The sequence below is a fragment of the Armigeres subalbatus genome, chromosome 1 (genome assembly GCF_024139115.2).
Source record: "Armigeres subalbatus isolate Guangzhou_Male chromosome 1, GZ_Asu_2, whole genome shotgun sequence".
Classification (NCBI taxonomy): domain Eukaryota; kingdom Metazoa; phylum Arthropoda; class Insecta; order Diptera; family Culicidae; genus Armigeres; species Armigeres subalbatus.
The window spans coordinates 281,118,900-281,136,020 of NC_085139.1; the positions used below are offsets into that span (position 1 = coordinate 281,118,900).

The window sequence follows — 17,121 nt, forward strand, 5'->3', positions numbered from 1 at the left end:
GGTCTGGTGCGGCTGACAGCTCTCAGCCCGCCGTAACCCCTTACCATCGTCTTTCCTGGGTGGACGGACCTTTCCAGGTCCTTCCTCCCCCGGTTTTGGAGGTATCCGGTCTTTCCTGGGTGGACGGACCTTTCCAGGTCCTTCCTCCCCCGGTTTTGGAGGCAGCTTCGCAGCCCCATTACCCTTGTTCAGGGAAGTAACCATCCGCGTTTTGGAGCGGCCCCTAGGGAGCTCATCCCCTGGAGACTGTCTCCCCCGTTTTTGTGTCTGCTCCGTTGGAGCACTCACCCCCGACGTGCCCGTGAATACTTGAGCCTCAGTCTGAGAAGACTTCGCCGGCACGCCCTCGGTCGATTTGACCTTGCCCAAGTCCGCGAATCCTTGTGCCTCAGTCTGGATAGACCTCGACTCCACGGATTTCACAGGTTTAGACTTGGCCGTCCCGACCGCTCTCTCCAGCTTGGCGTCCAACATCGACTTTCGTAGTTTCAGCAAGCTCCTCTTGAGGTCCTTACTGATATTATGCTTCGATGACGCAAAGTCGATGATGGCGTCCAGCTGTTCCGTTGCCACCTCGAAGGCCGGAAGCCCATCGCGTTTGCGGCTCATCGCCCCCACAAGCCATGGGCCGTCCATAACCTTCACCGGCGTAGCCGAGGAGAAGGTAAAGTGGCCCACGCTGGCGCTGCGCACCGAGCTGCGGACTATTGCCTCTGGCCTCCTAAGCGGAGACCTGAACAACCCACCTCTTGTGAAGGGGTTGTCGCCTACATTACTACCACTAATTGAAGAATTGACTTGGTTTTCCATTTTGGTCCGATGAGTTGCCCGGGAAAGGAGGTCCACCATGCCAGGGCCCAGCATGACACGGTAAGGGACAATTACTGTAGAGGGTGCCCAGGTACCCCACAGTACTGACATGCCATGCAAGTCTGACTTGGGTGCTCGCTCTTAACATACCATGTGAGTCTGCCTTGGGTGCTCACCTCTAACATCCACGCGATGCGGGCTTGTATGCTCACTCCACTCACCTCTGCCATGCTTCGAGGTGTCGATAGCGATAGGTACCAACAGTTCTACGCTACGACCATCCTTCCTCGGTATATTCAGTCCATACTAACACCTATGCGCTCACTCGTCTGTCATGCCTCGTGTGTCTTGTGTCGACTGCTTGTCGACTGCTGCTCGGCGCGCCAGATTCTCTGCAAGCTGCAGGCAATCTGAGTGGTTGCAGTCGAAACTGCGTTCCACTTCTCCACCGCTTGGCACATCCTCTGGATAAGGGTATCCGGGGTTGTGTCCCAACTGCAAACATCCCCCTCGCTTGTCCCGTCGACATGAGCGTTTTACTTCCATCTCAAGAGCCGAGTATCGTTGACGGGCTAAGACTTTGGCTACTCTGGTTTTTGATCGCTCTATCGTGGCTTTGGCTTCTCCTCGCTCCTCTATCTTCCTCTATAGGTCTCTTCGGTGATCCATTGTTTTCTCTGGGTGCGCAGTTCGCCCAGATTGTTCTCGGTGGTGGCGATGAAGGCATTCTTGATGGCGGTCCATTGATCTTCCACGCTGCCACCTTCCGGAATATCTGCAGCACTCCAGTTCTTCAACGAAGGACCGTTTCACCGTGGCATTTTCCAGTCGGCGTGTGTTGAACCGTCGTCCAACTCTCTCATCCTGCCGACGAATCCGCGCAATGGGCAGGCGTATTTCGCCAATGAGAAGATGAATATCAGACGCGATATCGACACTACGTTTATTCCGTTCATCAAGAAGGCTCCGTTTCCATTTTCGGCTGATGCAGATGTGGTCAATTTGATTTTCTGTAAAGCCGTCACGAGAGACCCACGTGACCTTGTGAACCGGTCGAAGAAAGAAGAGCGATCCCCCGATCACCATGTCGTTATTACCACAAAATTCTGCAAACAGCTCTCCGTTTTCGCTCATTTCTCCGAGACCATGGCGTCCCATAATGCGCTCATGGTTCGAATTGTCGGATCCGATCTTCCCATTGAAGTCGCCCAAACAGATCTTGATATCACCCTTCAGGATTCTATCTACGACGGTATTGAGTTGACTGTAGAAGTTCTCTTTGTCTTGCAGATCGGCAGCGTCGGTAGGCGCATAACATTGAATTATAGTAAGGTTTCGGACCCGTGTTCTAAATCTGGCAACGATTATCCTTTCACTTCTAGGTTCCCACTTCTTAAGCGCAGAGTGTGCCTGAGCGCTTAGTAGGAATCCAATTCCGCGATGCTGGGGAGCGTGTTTACCCCGTGAACCAGAGTATAGCAGAACTTGTCCCGACGGCGTTCTGTGTTCTCCAAAGTTTGGCCAACGGACTTCACTCAGTCCCAGGATCTCAAGCTTCATGCGGCGTGCCTCATTGGCAAGTTGTGCCAATTTACCCTACTGGGCTAGGGTTAAAACGTTCCATGTTCCTATTCGTGTCCGTTGTTACGCGCTAATATTAGTCGCCGTAAAATCAGTACGTATTCGTTCATTATCGGATTCTCGAACAAATTGATGTTTCGGGAACAATAGGTTGTTGGTCCAAGGTTCCCTATCCACCAGGATGGGGCTGGCATCTTAGGTATAGCTTCCAGCTGCTGGATGCCAGAACAGTCCCACCCAACACCAGGACTAGGCTAGTGCGCTTTGAGCGGCACACGGTCGCTTTGATAGGGCCTGCTTGGGGACACAGGCAGCTTTTTATAGAAGTTCAACAGAGCCCACTGTCGGACCCCATCCCATCCTAGGCAGACCCCACAGAACGCACCCTCTCACTCTAGCTGATGTCAGAAGGACAACAGTGCCCAGGCTACACTACCAGCTAAGTACGCAACCCTTAGCTGGCGGTCAATTGTCATCGGAAAAACCGTGGAAGCGTGAGTTTTGGAACTTGTGAGGACCAGAGCTATGTTAGGCGCTCCTTCCCGGATGTCAACTCACCATTTCGTAGCCCGGGTCCCACATACCAGTTTTGGTGTATTCAAAATAAATGCTAGAATCAGACTTTGCAACATCTTTAACACCCCAGTATCTACATCGGACACATCGGACATCGGACATCGCACCCTTCTGAAGCGCGATCGCCCGTTTGAATGGGTATTTTTGATCCAGGACGTACATTCTATCGCAGAGGGGCAAGTTGATGAATATGTGTCAACTTTCTGCCGAGAGTAGCATGGATTTTGTTAGACGGGTAACATCGGCTGTGGAAATTTGCGATTACGCACAGGATGACGAAATGGAAACCATAGAACCATAGAAGTAATAGATAACAGAATTCGAGTTCTGGCCCATCGAAATCGGGCTTTTTTCACTGAAAGACTTGATCGATCTTGTGAGGGACCGTGAAATCGAAATTACGCAATGAAGAAGAATATAATAGAAACCAAGAGAGGATTAATCCAGCATCAGTTGCAGCATTGGTTCGAACTCCGTTTAAAGACAGATGGTAGTTTTTATGGTGCAGTGCAGGAGCGCAGAGAGGGCTTAGAGTCAGCAGCAGAGGTCGCCGCAGCTACCGTGAATCGTCATTCACTCAAAGACCGCTAGTTTCATGAAACTTCAACTGTTGGTGACAGTGACAGCCGTAGAGAAACTAGTGGATGGAAACCAGTGTCATAACCCGATGTTGCAGACAAGTCGCCAGAAGGATTTCCAGCTTCATCCGCCGAATAGCTGGCACTTTGCTCTATTGAGCGTCGACGACCAGCCGAAAGTACGAAGGCAGCGGCCAAATCATCACCGGCAGAATACGGTTCTTGTCCCGTGCTCGTACGTCCGTTGCTGTTAACAGTATTCGTAAGACTTCCAACTCAATTTTCAGTTTCGTTGGTCTTCCAAAATCAGCCTACTGTGATTGAATCCACCAATCACCTCAGAAAACTGACTACTCGATAAAATTTTAAAATTTAATCAACACGTGGTGTATCCGAGATTATCCATTATTATTTATCTTTATTAACGAGATTTTTGGCCCTTGGCCGGTTCATGTCATTTGACCCTTGGCGAGTAGACATGACATAACTTGATAGTTTGTCCTACTTTCTTCATCAATATTTTCAAAATCTCAGAGTGCTGGAGCCCAATGAGAATAGATAGAAGGTTAGGAAGAAGAGAAGAAGAAGCAAATGCAAGTGTATTAGTGGATGATGGATAATGTAAACGGCAATTGTTACGGACATATTTGCACGGCTTCTTATGGGAGCTCGTTCGAATGTAGAAGTGAAAGCTTTTTCGCCATACACGAAAGGCACGCACACTAAATATGGATTTCCATACCTTAGTATTTATTTACATTGGCTGGAACCTGTACACAGTAATGATCATCGCGCCAAACGATTGTCAGTCGTGTTCCAAATGTTCGACGCATTTGAATTGACGGTTGCGGATATTTACACACGTATGGTATACCAGCCTGATTATCAACCCCCTGAAATGAGATGAAGTTCTTGAAGCCGTCTACCGATTGAGTGGCGCTAGTGTTGCCTTTCCTATTTTAAGCTCCGTTCATACCGCCGCGAGAGCATTGGCGATTGGCGCTTTGATATTTCATGACGAAGAAGCAGAAAGATGATAATCAAAAATGTTCGCACGGGAAAACATACGAAGACATTTTTGAACTTCTTTAAAATTCTAGAAGCAATTTAATTAAAAACGGTAAACAGTACGGGGTAAGTCTTGTTTTCTATTGCACAATTAACACAATATTTCAATTTCAATTTTTATTCTGTGATATCATACTTAATACACAGTATAAGAAAAGTCCAACCCCGTACTGTTTACCGTTTTTAATTAAATTGCCTCTAGAATTTCAGAGAAGAGTTTCAAAAAATATCCTCGTATGTTTTCTACCGTGCGAATTTTTTTAAAATATCATCTTTCTGCTTCTTCTTCTTCATGCAACATCAAAGCGCAAAATAATAACGTCGAAAGTCACGCAGCAATGCAATACATCTCGTTGAATATAACTTAACAATGCAACACATGCCGCTTACGCATCCGACTGTTCTGACTTCATGTGTTTATTGCTTAACCGGCAATGTTTACATCCAGCACCATGTTGCAGCACCATGTTTTTGGCTTCAGGCGAGTTGTTCGTGGATGACAGCCGTTTCATGGGGGTGATTATCTGTTATCTAAATTCACAAGAAATAATTTAAGAATATTGAGCGAACTGAAACGTTTCAATGTTTCTAAGGCTCTGTCTCATTTGGAGAATTAAACTTAAAAGTGACAGTTCAAAAATTAACAAATAACCCGGTCATGCTAACCAGGTGCTACCCAGCAATTCCAATAGGACATCGATGCAAAATGATTCGATGTCAAAAGTAATCTTGCTCTGCTGGCAGGGTTATTTGATAATTATTGAAGTGTCACTTTTAAGTTTAATTTCAGTTTAATTCTCCAAATGAGACAGACCCAAAAGTTTCATCACCGAATGCTGACAACACTGCCCTGTAGTAAACAAACGAGAACCCAGGACCCCGGGAGGTTGACGCAAGCGGGGTTCTTAATTTTACGTTATCGTAAAAAGACGACGACGACGACGACGACGAGAGTGGTGTCAGCCGTATAGAAGATTACGGCCAGCCACGATGCTGATGGCGAAGAAGACGAAAACGAAGCCGCGCGACTGAGATGGTCCGATCGGGGTTATGTTTTCAAAAATTGAGCGCGTCAGAAAGAGAAACAACGAAAACAAATCGTAAATGTGATCGACAGTGGAAGACGCGACCGTTCGTTGTAGCGGAGGCTGAGGTTGTAACTTGAGCACTGGTAGAGGCCCATCAGCGTATGGAAAAGCAAGCCACGAAGAAGACGCGGGAATAAACTACAAACTTGTTGATCTGATGATGCTGATCGGATCATGTTGTGCCGGTGGAAAGTGCGCGCGCGAAGGGAAAGGTTTTTAACCTCGTACAGTTGAGTGGGCGCGACGAGGTGCGTGAGGCAGGACGGACGAAACCGTAAAGGGCTTGTGAGCCTATAGCGAGCTTTCGACAACGACGACGAAGAGGTGACCGTTGCGCGAAATGTGCGTCGTCCGTCGTTTTAAGTAATCGCAGGAAAAGGGGGACTAGCTGGATACATGCTAATGGCACTTTGAATAGAGTGGTTTGAGAGATGCATCCAGCCAACAGCAGGGCTATTATTGTGTTTTGAATGTGTGCCTCGATGGCCTACAAAGAGGCACGTTCGCGTTCGCTAATTTCTTGAACGTGGGGTGACCGCGATGGCAATTTTCGTCTTCTTGGTTCTGCTCCTCGGCGTTCGACGGTTGATTTTAGCATAATCTGCTGGTAGGGTACTGGCGAGACACGCGCTAGATGAATCACTTTACGCAAAAGGTGACGATGTTGTCCAGCTGAATTGATGTTTTTATTCAAGCATTTGTTGAAAGAATAAGAGTCATACTATATTATCAGTACAATACAACCAATACGAGATTTTTATGACACTTGCACACCATTTTAATCGCCGAAATTTGATGCATGGACCGCGTTGTTCACAATCCCATTGGAAGATGTGAAAGCGTATATCGGTTGCATCGAATACGGATTCCGGTTCAAATCCGAAAACGGTCCAGAAAAAGACATCATGAAACATCATTAAAATATTGTGCGCTTCCTCAATACCGTAGAAAACTTTTAGTATTCATACCGAGTACACACGAGTGGATATACAACCCTCAGTATTCATGGTCAGCATATTTGCGAAGTTGGTTGATAACCTGTTGCAATTAGGACTAACAGGCGCTAACATTAAGAAAACCGTTCAAGCATTAGATCAAACTGTTTCGCCGAATCATTTGAACTACGTCGATAATACAGATAACCGAAAACATTTCCCCTAAGGCGCTCTAAAATAATTAATCATTAAAATAATTAATCAACCGAAAACTATATGGAAATGGCAAACTGTAATCAATACTTGATCTTTAAATTTTGTTTTACTACCGTTAGTAATAAATGTTAGTTCGACCACTTTTCCAGGACCATCATGAAAGTTTTGGGGCTCAGGGATACTGTTAAGACATCTCCTTTTCCGTTTCTCCTCTCTCTCAACAAGGCCCCCCCAATTTTCGAAAGCTTTCATCTCTTTTTCAAAAACAGATTTGCTGTATCTACATCTATGTTTCCATGAGAATTTTGAATCTGCTTAACATTATCTGAAGATGTTTTTAAAATAGAACTTGGTTTGTTAAGATTTGTAGACGCTTTGACGAAACGTAGAGAAGATGAAAGCGATGTACAATATTTTTGAACGAAATAAACACGCCTAGATGACTTCTTCCCTCAAAAATACTTTTCTTAATTTTTTTGAATGAATTTTCTACTCCCGCGGATGCAGAACACAAATCGTTAGACTTGAAAGCATCAACCCTCACGGCAGACCAAAGTGGTAATGCCGAAAAAAGTTTTTTGAATTCTGGAATACAAGACGGAGCAAAGTACAAATTTTCTCTACCTTCGTCACTAGCATCTATGTCAGCATAAAGCTCTTCCAGAACGTTATATTGACCAGCTTCAAAATTCTCAAAATCTTATTCTTCGAAATTTTTGTCATCCGTCAACTCAGGATCTTCAGTGTCCACTGAATGCATTTTATTAGAATTTTTTACTATTCTCTATTTCCGAACCATCAGTCTCAAAAGTAATAATAGATTTAATTATGTTTTTGGCAATTTCAAAATCTTTCGTTTTGATTAAAACACCCAAACTATTAAAAAAAAAACTTACGGCTTCGTTTTGTTTTGTTGTTGCGATGTAAAATAGCAATAAAATGAGCCACATCTATGCGAATAAAGCATCGAGGGAGCTCTTTTGATTGTCTGGACAAGTAGGGGAACGGTTCGGTTCATCTTATAGCTCCTATTTCCATCCCATCAAAAACAAAGCAATGGGAATGAATTTTGTTTGTTTATTATTTTTGTGATTTTTTTCAGCAGTAGGCACGCATGTTGACAAAAAGAAGCGACGAATTTGGTGCCGTATTTCTTTGTTTAGCGATGAGATTGATATAAGTACAGTGAGATGGAGATCGGAATAGTTCCCCTAGTTAAAACAAGTTCGAATATATTCAAATCTTGTTTTATATTGAGTGAATCTTTCCACTGTTGCTGCAAGAAGTGCTGTTGAGTAATCAATAACAATTTCTGCCGGAATATTGAATTCTTGAAGCCAAACTCCAAGACATATCTGAAAAGCTGTATGCTTTGATGATATGAGGTGTCCGACAGGAAAAAATTTCATATTCACATAATAATATTATATACATAGATGCTAGGAAATTTGCCATCCAATTTTTTTAGTGGAGCACGTACAATGGATCCTGTGGCATCAATACACCCAATATTTTTTTACACGGTTGGTATTCTTTAGTTTCCCGGTTAACCTGATTTTTCACAGCTTTTTAAATACCACCTGAATTTTCTTTGACTTTTTGTGATTTTTTTCATGGGGTTAACTCATAGTTCCATCAACGCTAAAGGTCGTAATCAACTAAAACCCACCCGTGTAAAAAAAGAACCGGGTGTACAGAGAGTTATTCTATAGAGCTTGCTGACGTTGAGTCATCTTTCTCTTGCACGCGCACAGAAAGAATGGGTTTTGTTTTCATCGGGAAACGGGGGAGATGCTCACCAGGCTCTAGAATGTCAATCTTGCTTAAAAATCAGAAAAATGTCTTCAACTTTTTGCTCATTTAGTAACTTACATGTTCTAACTCTACACACAAAGCAACAACTGATCTTAGTCATGCAGTCACGGGAAGAGCTTACCAGGTTCTAGAATGTCAATCTTGTATCAATATCCGAAAAATGTCTTGAACTTTTTGCTCATTTAGTAATTTACATGTTCTAACTCTACACACAAAGCAACAGCTGATCTTAGTCATGCAGTCATGGGGAGAGCTTACCGGGCTCTAGAATGTCAATCTTGCATCAAAACCAGAAAAATGTCTTCAACTCTTTGCTCATTATGTAACTTACATGTTGTTCACGATACTCGCGTGCCGTCACTCGAAGGACTTGCTTTGCTAATTTAATTAGCCCCGAAAAGTTAACCGCGATTCAAAGCACTCCACCAAATGCACTAAGTCTCGTCAGTGCTTCAACGTATTATTAGCTACTATTTACAATTATCAGTTTGCTATTCCTCCTTTTCCACAGCTGAGATGGTTGACCATCGGCTATCATCGCTGCAAGATACTCTCCTGCTCTGCTCTCTACAGTGTCTTGTTTCAAACGACTGGTTCGTGTCATTTGGAACGGCGCAACTTTGTTAGATGAAAGCGAATTCAATTTTGATCATTATACTTAAACCTAACATTCCGGCCACCTTGAAACATAGATGTTTCAACTTAATAACTACTATATACACATGGTGGTTTTACAAAAATAATCCATTATGCAGCCTTGAACGCTGCATCTCATCGTCGTGGTCTACCGGTTGGCACGAGAGTTCAGAATTGTGGCTCAGGATGATGAAGGATGTTGCAGAATGGACGTCGTAGATTACCGGGAACAAGAAAAAAGACCAGGTAGATCTTACGAGAGAATAGTAAACTATTGGACCTGCAATTACCTTTGCAGAAACACAGGTGAGCATCGAGCAAGTTCTCCCACAATGGGTTGCTCTACCTGGTTTCTGTTACGTTGTTCTCGGTGTCGGAAGCAGTGCAATGCGAGATATGGCGCGCACCACCTCGTTGGCGTTCGCTGTCTTGAGGGTCACCACACGGACGATTTCCGGGGTGGAGCTTGATAATTTTTCCCAGCGGCCAGTTTGCTGGCGGAACGTTGTCCTCCTTGATGATGACGACGGCGCCCACCTCGATGGCGACGGGCGGATTGCAACCTTTAGTTGCACGGGACTGCAGTTGTTACAAGTACTCGGGGTACCAGCGAGACCAGATCTGCTGCAGATGCTTCTGGGTGCGATCCCAGTGGTCCAAACGGTTGTCGGCGGTCTCCTTCCAGTTGGATTCCGGAACTGCTTGGAGGTTGCTTCCGACAAGGAAGTGTCCTGGGGTCAAGACGTCTAGGTCGGTTGGGTCCTCCGGTATCGGTGTCAGGGGCCGAGAATTCAGACATATCTCGACTTGAGCCAACAAGGTCAATAGATCATCGTAGGCAAGGTTGACGTTCCCGACTACCTTCAGCAGATGATGCTTCGCCGATTTGACTGCAGCCTCCCAGAGGCCTCCGAAGTGTTGTTACGTTTAGTTTTGTTTAACTATAATAAGTCACTACATGTTCGTCAATTAGCGGTAAACACACATGAAACAATCGCCACGCACGCCTAAGCAAAACGCCGTTACTCGATTTATCAAATCATAAGGAGTAAATTATGAAATTAAACGAAACACGATCTCGTTCAGTGTATTTTGCTCGAAAACCAACCGACACTTTATATGCGCAATCGCACAGTCCACCCCTGCGATAGGAGAAACGAAAACATAGAAAGGAAAAGCCGACAACTCATTTTGACATTTTCGGTTTCCGCCAACGAGAAGCGACAAGCACAAATCTGGCTGGCAGAAAGTTGCACCGGGACGCGATTGAGCGGACGAAAAATTTCGTTTGACGGTTAGTGCGGTGTTTCGCGGCTTCATTGGACCCAGAAGTTGTCAAAGTTGGTGGCACTCAACGGTCGTGTGTTGATCGGCTATCAGACGGCCCAACAACAAGAAAATCGATCGGCAAACAGCCTAGAAGAGGGGAGAGCCGTAAGTGCCACATGCGTTTGTCATTTCCCTGCATAAATCAACCACCACCCGCTCATTACAGGCCATTCCGTCCGCATAGAAAAGCCGGAAGAGAAACACGCCGCCGGTCAAACACAGAAGTTCGTGTGTCTGCTGTAAGTAGCCCTTTCGTAAGACCTAACCTCCAAACTAATACGGGCTGTCCACTCAGGTACTTTCGCCGGTTTGGCAGTCGTCGTGCGGAACTTGAAAAGCCGCTCATCGACGAAAAGTGATCCGTTTGAGCGCAAGGAAAGGGACGAGCGTCTTCGCATCTAGTAAAATCAAAGGCCCCGAAGGGTGAGTTTATTTTGATGAAATCGGCGAAACTCGTTATTTATATTGCCGTTGTATCATAGGGCTTTTGTTTCCATCCCGGTTTCTTCGACCAACGCGCAATTCCCACCGCCTTGCGAAAAAGCGGACAAACCGAGAGAGGTCGGAAAGCAGACGACAGGCAAGGCGGAGAAGTGAAACCAACAATTCCGCGGGAGCGAGTTGCAGTGCACTGCTCTCTCTAGCTGGTTCCGAAGACGGCAGTAGCGGAAAATCCTGTGTCAGTGAAAGAAAGCGGTTGGGAAAAGCGAGTATCCGAAACTCGCTAGTGTGAACGGAAAGCTCGTGAGCGACGACGAGCGCAGCAAGGACCTCGGAGGGACCCCATCCAGCATACGGGTCGCGCTGGACGGCCAGAGGGGTCTCCAGCGGAGGGATCAGCCCTGCGGCTCGTGGCGAGTGGTACAGCACGGCGAACTTTGCAAAATGCGTGCGTGGTGCGACGGCAGACGGCCGTTCGCGATAATGATCGGCACAATAGGGGGACGCCCCGAAGACCGTGAGTAAGAAAATCTGTATTTTGTAAGGAAGAAGACATAGAGAAGATAGAAGGTAAAGCGAGAGGAATCAAGATGACTAGGAGGTAGGAAGAAGAAAGAAGAGTGGGTGCTTCACCCGAAATACATGTATAAAATCTGGATTTGTGGCTTTATTTGTTTTGTTGGTGCTTTAGCCCTCCAGTTTTGTTTGCTTTGTGTCCGCTTTGGTAGTTCTGCTCTACCCGCTACCGGAAACTCGCAACAGTGTGGTGCTCGTGGTGGAATAAACTTCCAGGTGATTTCGTTTCCGGAACACCTGTCAAAAATTTGGTTTCGATCGGCGGCTTCAGTCTTCAACATGCGATAGACTCGATTGAGTGCATGCGAAGCTCCTTTGAAGGTAGTGGCGTTGTCCGAATTGAGTTCGACGATCCTTCCTCTGCGGGCGACTAAACGACGGAGTGCAGCTAGGAACGCTGGAGTCGATAAATCGCTCACTAGCTCGATGTGGACCGCCTTGGTCGAGAAACAAACGAATACGGCCACGTAGACTTTCGTGGGGCCACGTGTTCGTACTGCTGATTTCACGTAAAATGGTCCACAATAGTCGACACCGCAAACGGAGAACGGACGCGTCGGCGACACTCGCGATACCGGCAGATCGGCTGTGCTCTGCTGGACTAGAGTGGGCTTGGATCGGAAACAAGTGTGGCATTGGTGAAAGACGAACTTGACAAGATTTCTGCCGCCAAGGATCCAGAACTTCTGACGGAGAGTGGCTAGCAGGAGTTGTGGCCCTACGTGCAGTAGGCTAATGTGAAAACTGCTAGCCAGCAGAGCAGACAGCGGATGTTTGGCGGACAGAACGATCGGGTGCTTGTTTGCGACGGATAGTGCGGCGTTACGTAGGCGACCACCGACGCGAAGAGTACCGTCTTCATCCACGAACGGTTTCAGCCACTTCAGCGATGATGACTTGGCAACACGTTCACCATTCGAAAGATCCGACAACTCCTCAGCAAATGTTTCCTTCTGCGCTAAACGGCAGAGTAGGTATTCAGCGTGCTGGAGCTCGGAAGTGGTGAGTGGTACGATGGACGTTGAAATGGATCGGATACTAATGGCCAACGGAGGAAGAGATGATCCGGAACTGCGCAACTCTATGCGCTTCTTCAATCGCTGGATATAGCGGCCGCAGAATGCAACCACACGACGTAACTTGTTGTAGCGAGAGTAACGAGAAAACAGATCTCTACAGAAATCTGCTTGTGCGGCGGTCATTGCCACAATCGGTGTTTTGCGCCCTTCTTCGGACGCTACCGGGGAATTCTCCTGGTCGATGACGGTCTTGGGCCAGTATTCAGGTGACAGTGCGAGCCAGGAAGGGCCATGCCACCAACGGGAACAGTTGATAATGTCCGTTGGATTGAGGTCGCGCGAAATATCGTCGGCAGGATTTTCGGAACCAGCTATGTGCCTCCAGTGGTCTATACTTGTAGTGGCCTGGATCTTCGACACGCGGTTAGCGACAAATGTTTTCCAGCGGGTTGGAACGGCACGCAGCCATTGAAGTACGGTGCTGGAATCGGACCAGAAATAGGCGGTGGTGATGGTCTTCAGCGAGGCATCCACCTTCTTGAAGAGCTGAGTTGCCAGATGTGCTGCACAGAGCTCTAGTCTTGCGATGGAGTGGTGCGTGGATAGCGGCGCGACTTTTGACTTCGATGTCAACAGCTGGACTCGTATACCTTCCGCCGATTCCGTGCGGACGAAGCAGCAAGCTCCATATGCAACGGAGGATGCATCGGCAAAGAAATGGAGCTGGATAGTAGCACCGACTGATGAAAACATGAAGCGAGGAACTTGGACTGTAGCTAGAATGTGAAGCGTGGTATGGAACTGCTTCCACTCGTGTTGCAGCTGATCCGGCAATGGAGAATCCCACTCGCAGAGAACACCGTCATGCTTCAATGCCCATAAGCGCTGCATGAAGAGCTTTGCCTTTGTGATGACCGGACCCAATAGGCCCAGTGGGTCAAAAATTTTGGCGATGTACGACATTACCTTCCGCTTGGTAAGGATGGCCGCCGGGAGAGGTACTTCTACTTTGAATCGAAGGTTGTCGGCCTGTGGGACCCACAATAGGCCGAGCGTGGAGATTATCTGCTCATCCTGCAGATCGTGGAGAGGTTGGATGGCCAGATCTTCTGGCGGAACATCACGGAGGACTTCTGGAGCGTTCGACGCCCACTTCTTCAGCAGAAATCCAGCGGAACAAAGCATGGCAGTGACTTGAAGGCGACGTGTTTTGGCGGATTCCACGTCAGATGCGCGGGACAACAGATCATCGACGTAAAAATCTTCCACCACTGGGTCGACAGCAGCAGGATAGAACTTCGCCTGGTCGATGGCAATCTGCTGGAGTGTCTTCGTTGCAAGGTACGGTGCGCTAGCCGTACCGTATGTCACGGTCTGTAGTTCGAACGTAGCGATCGGATCGGATGGACATCTGCGATAGCGGATACGAAGGAGACTGCGATCGTCGGGATGATGCAATACCTGCCTGTACATCTTCTCGACGTCTGCTACTATGGCAATGCGTTTTGTCCGGAATCTCGTGTAGATGGAGTAGAGGTCTTGCTGGACGACTGGTCCAACAAGGAGCGTGTCGTTCAAAGAATAGCCGGACGAGGTCTTGCATGACGCGTCGAAAACTACCCTGACCTTCGTGGTAGTGCTGGATTCCTTGAAGACGACGTGGTGGGGGATGTAGGAGTGTTCAATTCGATCATCTACAGGCTCTGGTACTTCCTGCATGTGACCAAGCTGTAGATACTCCTCCATGAATCGATGGTATGAGTCCTTGGTAGCAGGATCTCTATCTAATCGCCGTTCCAAGCTCAGGAAGCGACGATCGGCAATCGACCTTGATTCCCCGAGAACCTTTTCGGAATCTTCAGTTCTCGGAAGACGCACAATGTACCGCCCTGCGGAATTGCGCATCGTAGTAGCAGCATAGTGTTCTTCGCATATGCTTTCTTTGGTAGATCGAACTGGAGCCGATTGAATTGTTTCCATGTCCCAGAACTTGCGTAGAGCGGCTTCCAGTCGATCGTCAGCAGTGGAGAGGTAGCAGAACCGTGGAATACTGGTAGCCGAGCGAGATGCGGGACCAGTGACCGCCCAACCAAAGAGAGTTTCGACTACCCACGGAAAACCTTCACCCAGAGAAATCTTCCGTCCCGTGTGGAGTTTCCAGTACGTTTCGCTACCAATGACGAGGTCTACGTTTCCGGGAACATTGAACTGTGGATCTGCTAGCTCGACGCTTGGAATTTTCCACGCTGAAATATCGATCGGCGTAGTTAGTAGCTCCGACGATGGCTGCTTCAGTACCAAATCGTTCGATCTCCCGACTCGATGGTTGCTGTAATGGCACTACTAATCTTCTGTGTGGAGGATCCGATGTCTGGACGGATACGTCCACTGTAGACCGGTGGTTGAAGAGGATCTTCGCCAACGGTTTCGAAATGAAATTCGACATCGATGCCGAATCGAGGAGAGCACGAGCCTTGTGCGAGATGCCGTGGTCGTCAACGATATTGACAACCGTTTCAAGGAGCGTCATGGTGCATGCAGTTTGGACTGCCATGCTAACTTGGCGGGACGTGGATGGAAGCGGTTGCTGAACGTTGCTTTAGAAACAGCGGGCTTCGACGACACGGCTGGCTCTGTTGTGCTTACTTGCATTGCTGACGTAGCTGATACCTTCGCTGGAGTGAAATCATGCAGAATCGAATGGTGCTTTCATGACACGTACGGCAGTTGTATTTGGAATTGCACTTCTTGGATTGATGACCAACGCTGAGGCAGTTCCAACACAGGCGCTTTTGGGAAGCCAACTCTCGGCGTTGACTGACGTTCTTCCCAAGAAACACCGGACATATTCGGATGGAATGATTGTCCGAACAGGAAAGCGGACAGGAGTAGCTGGGAGTGGATGAGGCTGATGCATTGACCGACACTTTCTGCTTGAAGCTTTTCTGCTGGAAGCCGGCCACCTTCGACGAGGCTGATTGATGACTGTCTGGCCCGACGGAATTGAGTATCCGCACCCGCTGGTAGAGAAAATCGACCAGTTCATCATACTTCACATCGTCCTTGTGGCTAGTCTTCTCCTCCCAGGCGCGTAGTGTGGCGTGATCCAGCTTGTACGAGAGCAGGTAGATGAGTGGCAAGTCCCAATATTCCACCGGTTCGCCCAGTTTGGCTAGGGCGCGAACATGACGTTGATAATCGTCGACCAAACCGTGGATGCGTGTTCAACACTCCTGCTTCACTGCGGGCAGCTCGTACAGCGCCTTGAAGAGTTGCTTCTTAAGGTATTTCCGGTTGTCGTACCTTTTCAGCAGAGCGTCCCAAGTTGTAGCGTAGCTATCGGCGGCGATATCGACCGATTCAAAGGGTTTATTGACGCTACCCTCGAGAGATTGGAGAAGGTATTGGAGCTTGGCGACTGTGGGAATATCGCCGTTCACGTGGATCATCGAAGTAAACGTGTCCCGGAATGAAATCCAACGTGAAAAGTCCCCATTGAACTTCGGTAGGTCGATTTTTGGGAGACGGAGGTGGAAGTTTGCTTGATGTTGCTGTGGAGCGTGAATCGAATCGTTCAATGCCGACTGGTTAGGATCCCCGGTGCGCTTCGAGAGAAGGAAACCCTTTGCCTTGCAGTACCGTTGCTCGAATTCAACGCGTTCGTCGATGTGCTCATCCAGAGCCTCTGGTGCATCCAGCTTCTCGATCACACTCTGACACTCCGCGATGGTTTCGTTCATCTTGTCCAGTGAATCAATCCGCACACACAACTGGAAACTGTCGCGATCATGATCGTAATCACGGATGAATCGCTCAAGCGCATCAAAAACTTTAAACAGGCACTTGCGCTGAGCTAAGCTACCAGCCAGCTGCTTCTCCTCTTTAGCAGGCATCGCGAACGAAAACGAACGGAAACGGCAGTTAAATCGAACGATCAAATCCTTCCCGATGCGAAACTAACCGTTTCTACGCGAAACCGAACCGGCGAGGGTGATACACAATCGAACGATTTGCTCCTTCCCGTCGCGGTGTAAAAACCCTTCGCGACGTTTAAGATTCGACGGAAGTGGATCGTTTTATATCGAATCGATCTCTCCTTCCCGTCCGGAACTAACCCACTTCTACGCGGTCTCAGCCTCTCAGCGCACACGCACTATTAGTTCGCACAAAGCAATCGAAAAATGCCAACAATTGAATGGCAGCCACCACCGATGACTAGCGCGCGTTTGGTCAGATTGCTTTTAATTGCACTACCGCGGGAATCACTTTCCGGTATGAAATGCCTTCGATCCGGCTCAAAGGACCAAATGTTCACGATACTCGCGTGCCGTCACTCGAAGGACTTGCTTTGCTAATTTAATTAGCCCCGAAAAGTTAACCGCGATTCAAAGCACTCCACCAAATGCACTAAGTCTCGTCAGGGACTTTGACGATTTCTACCACTGCACCGTAT

General features: G+C 47.6%; 2 protein-coding genes and 1 long non-coding RNA gene across 3 annotated transcripts; 1 reads left to right on the forward strand and 2 right to left on the reverse strand.

Annotated features, from left to right (window-relative positions):
* Positions 1–10,523: 10,523 nt before the first annotated feature.
* LOC134214946 (uncharacterized) lies at positions 10,524–11,705 on the forward strand. Its single transcript, XR_009979981.1, has 4 exons — positions 10,524–10,737; positions 10,799–10,871; positions 10,928–11,055; positions 11,115–11,705. It is a non-coding gene; the product is annotated as an uncharacterized LOC134214946 (long non-coding RNA).
* LOC134207379 (uncharacterized) lies at positions 11,703–15,198 on the reverse strand. Its single transcript, XM_062683103.1, has 2 exons — positions 14,967–15,198; positions 11,703–14,914 (listed from the first exon to the last, which is right to left on the reverse strand). Exons 1-2 carry the CDS (start codon positions 15,196–15,198, stop codon positions 11,703–11,705), a joined length of 3,444 nt encoding a protein of 1,147 aa, XP_062539087.1.
* On the reverse strand, positions 15,195–16,561 carry LOC134207380 (uncharacterized). The gene is made up of 3 exons (XM_062683104.1): positions 15,898–16,561; positions 15,391–15,840; positions 15,195–15,343 (listed from the first exon to the last, which is right to left on the reverse strand). The coding sequence occupies exons 1-3, from the start codon at positions 16,559–16,561 to the stop codon at positions 15,195–15,197; spliced, it is 1,263 nt and encodes a 420-aa protein (XP_062539088.1).
* Between the last annotated feature and the right edge of the window lie 560 nt (positions 16,562–17,121).

What these genes read in the sequence shown, in the direction of transcription:
- LOC134207379 (XM_062683103.1), bottom strand. Translation starts at nt 15,198, where the DNA reads ATGACGCTCCTTGAAACGGTTGTCAATATCGTTGACGACCACGGCATC. An exon ending in TCGGGAGATCGAACGATTTG is followed by an intron (nt 14,915 to 14,966) that starts GTACTGAAGCAG and finishes TCGATATTTCAG; the next exon opens with CGTGGAAAATTCCAAGCGTC.
- LOC134207380 (XM_062683104.1), bottom strand. Translation starts at nt 16,561, where the DNA reads ATGCCTGCTAAAGAGGAGAAGCAGCTGGCTGGTAGCTTAGCTCAGCGC. An exon ending in GCCCGCAGTGAAGCAGGAGT is followed by an intron (nt 15,841 to 15,897) that starts GTTGAACACGCA and finishes TTCGCGCCCTAG; the next exon opens with CCAAACTGGGCGAACCGGTG. An exon ending in CAATTCCAAATACAACTGCC is followed by an intron (nt 15,344 to 15,390) that starts GTACGTGTCATG and finishes ATTTCACTCCAG; the next exon opens with CGAAGGTATCAGCTACGTCA.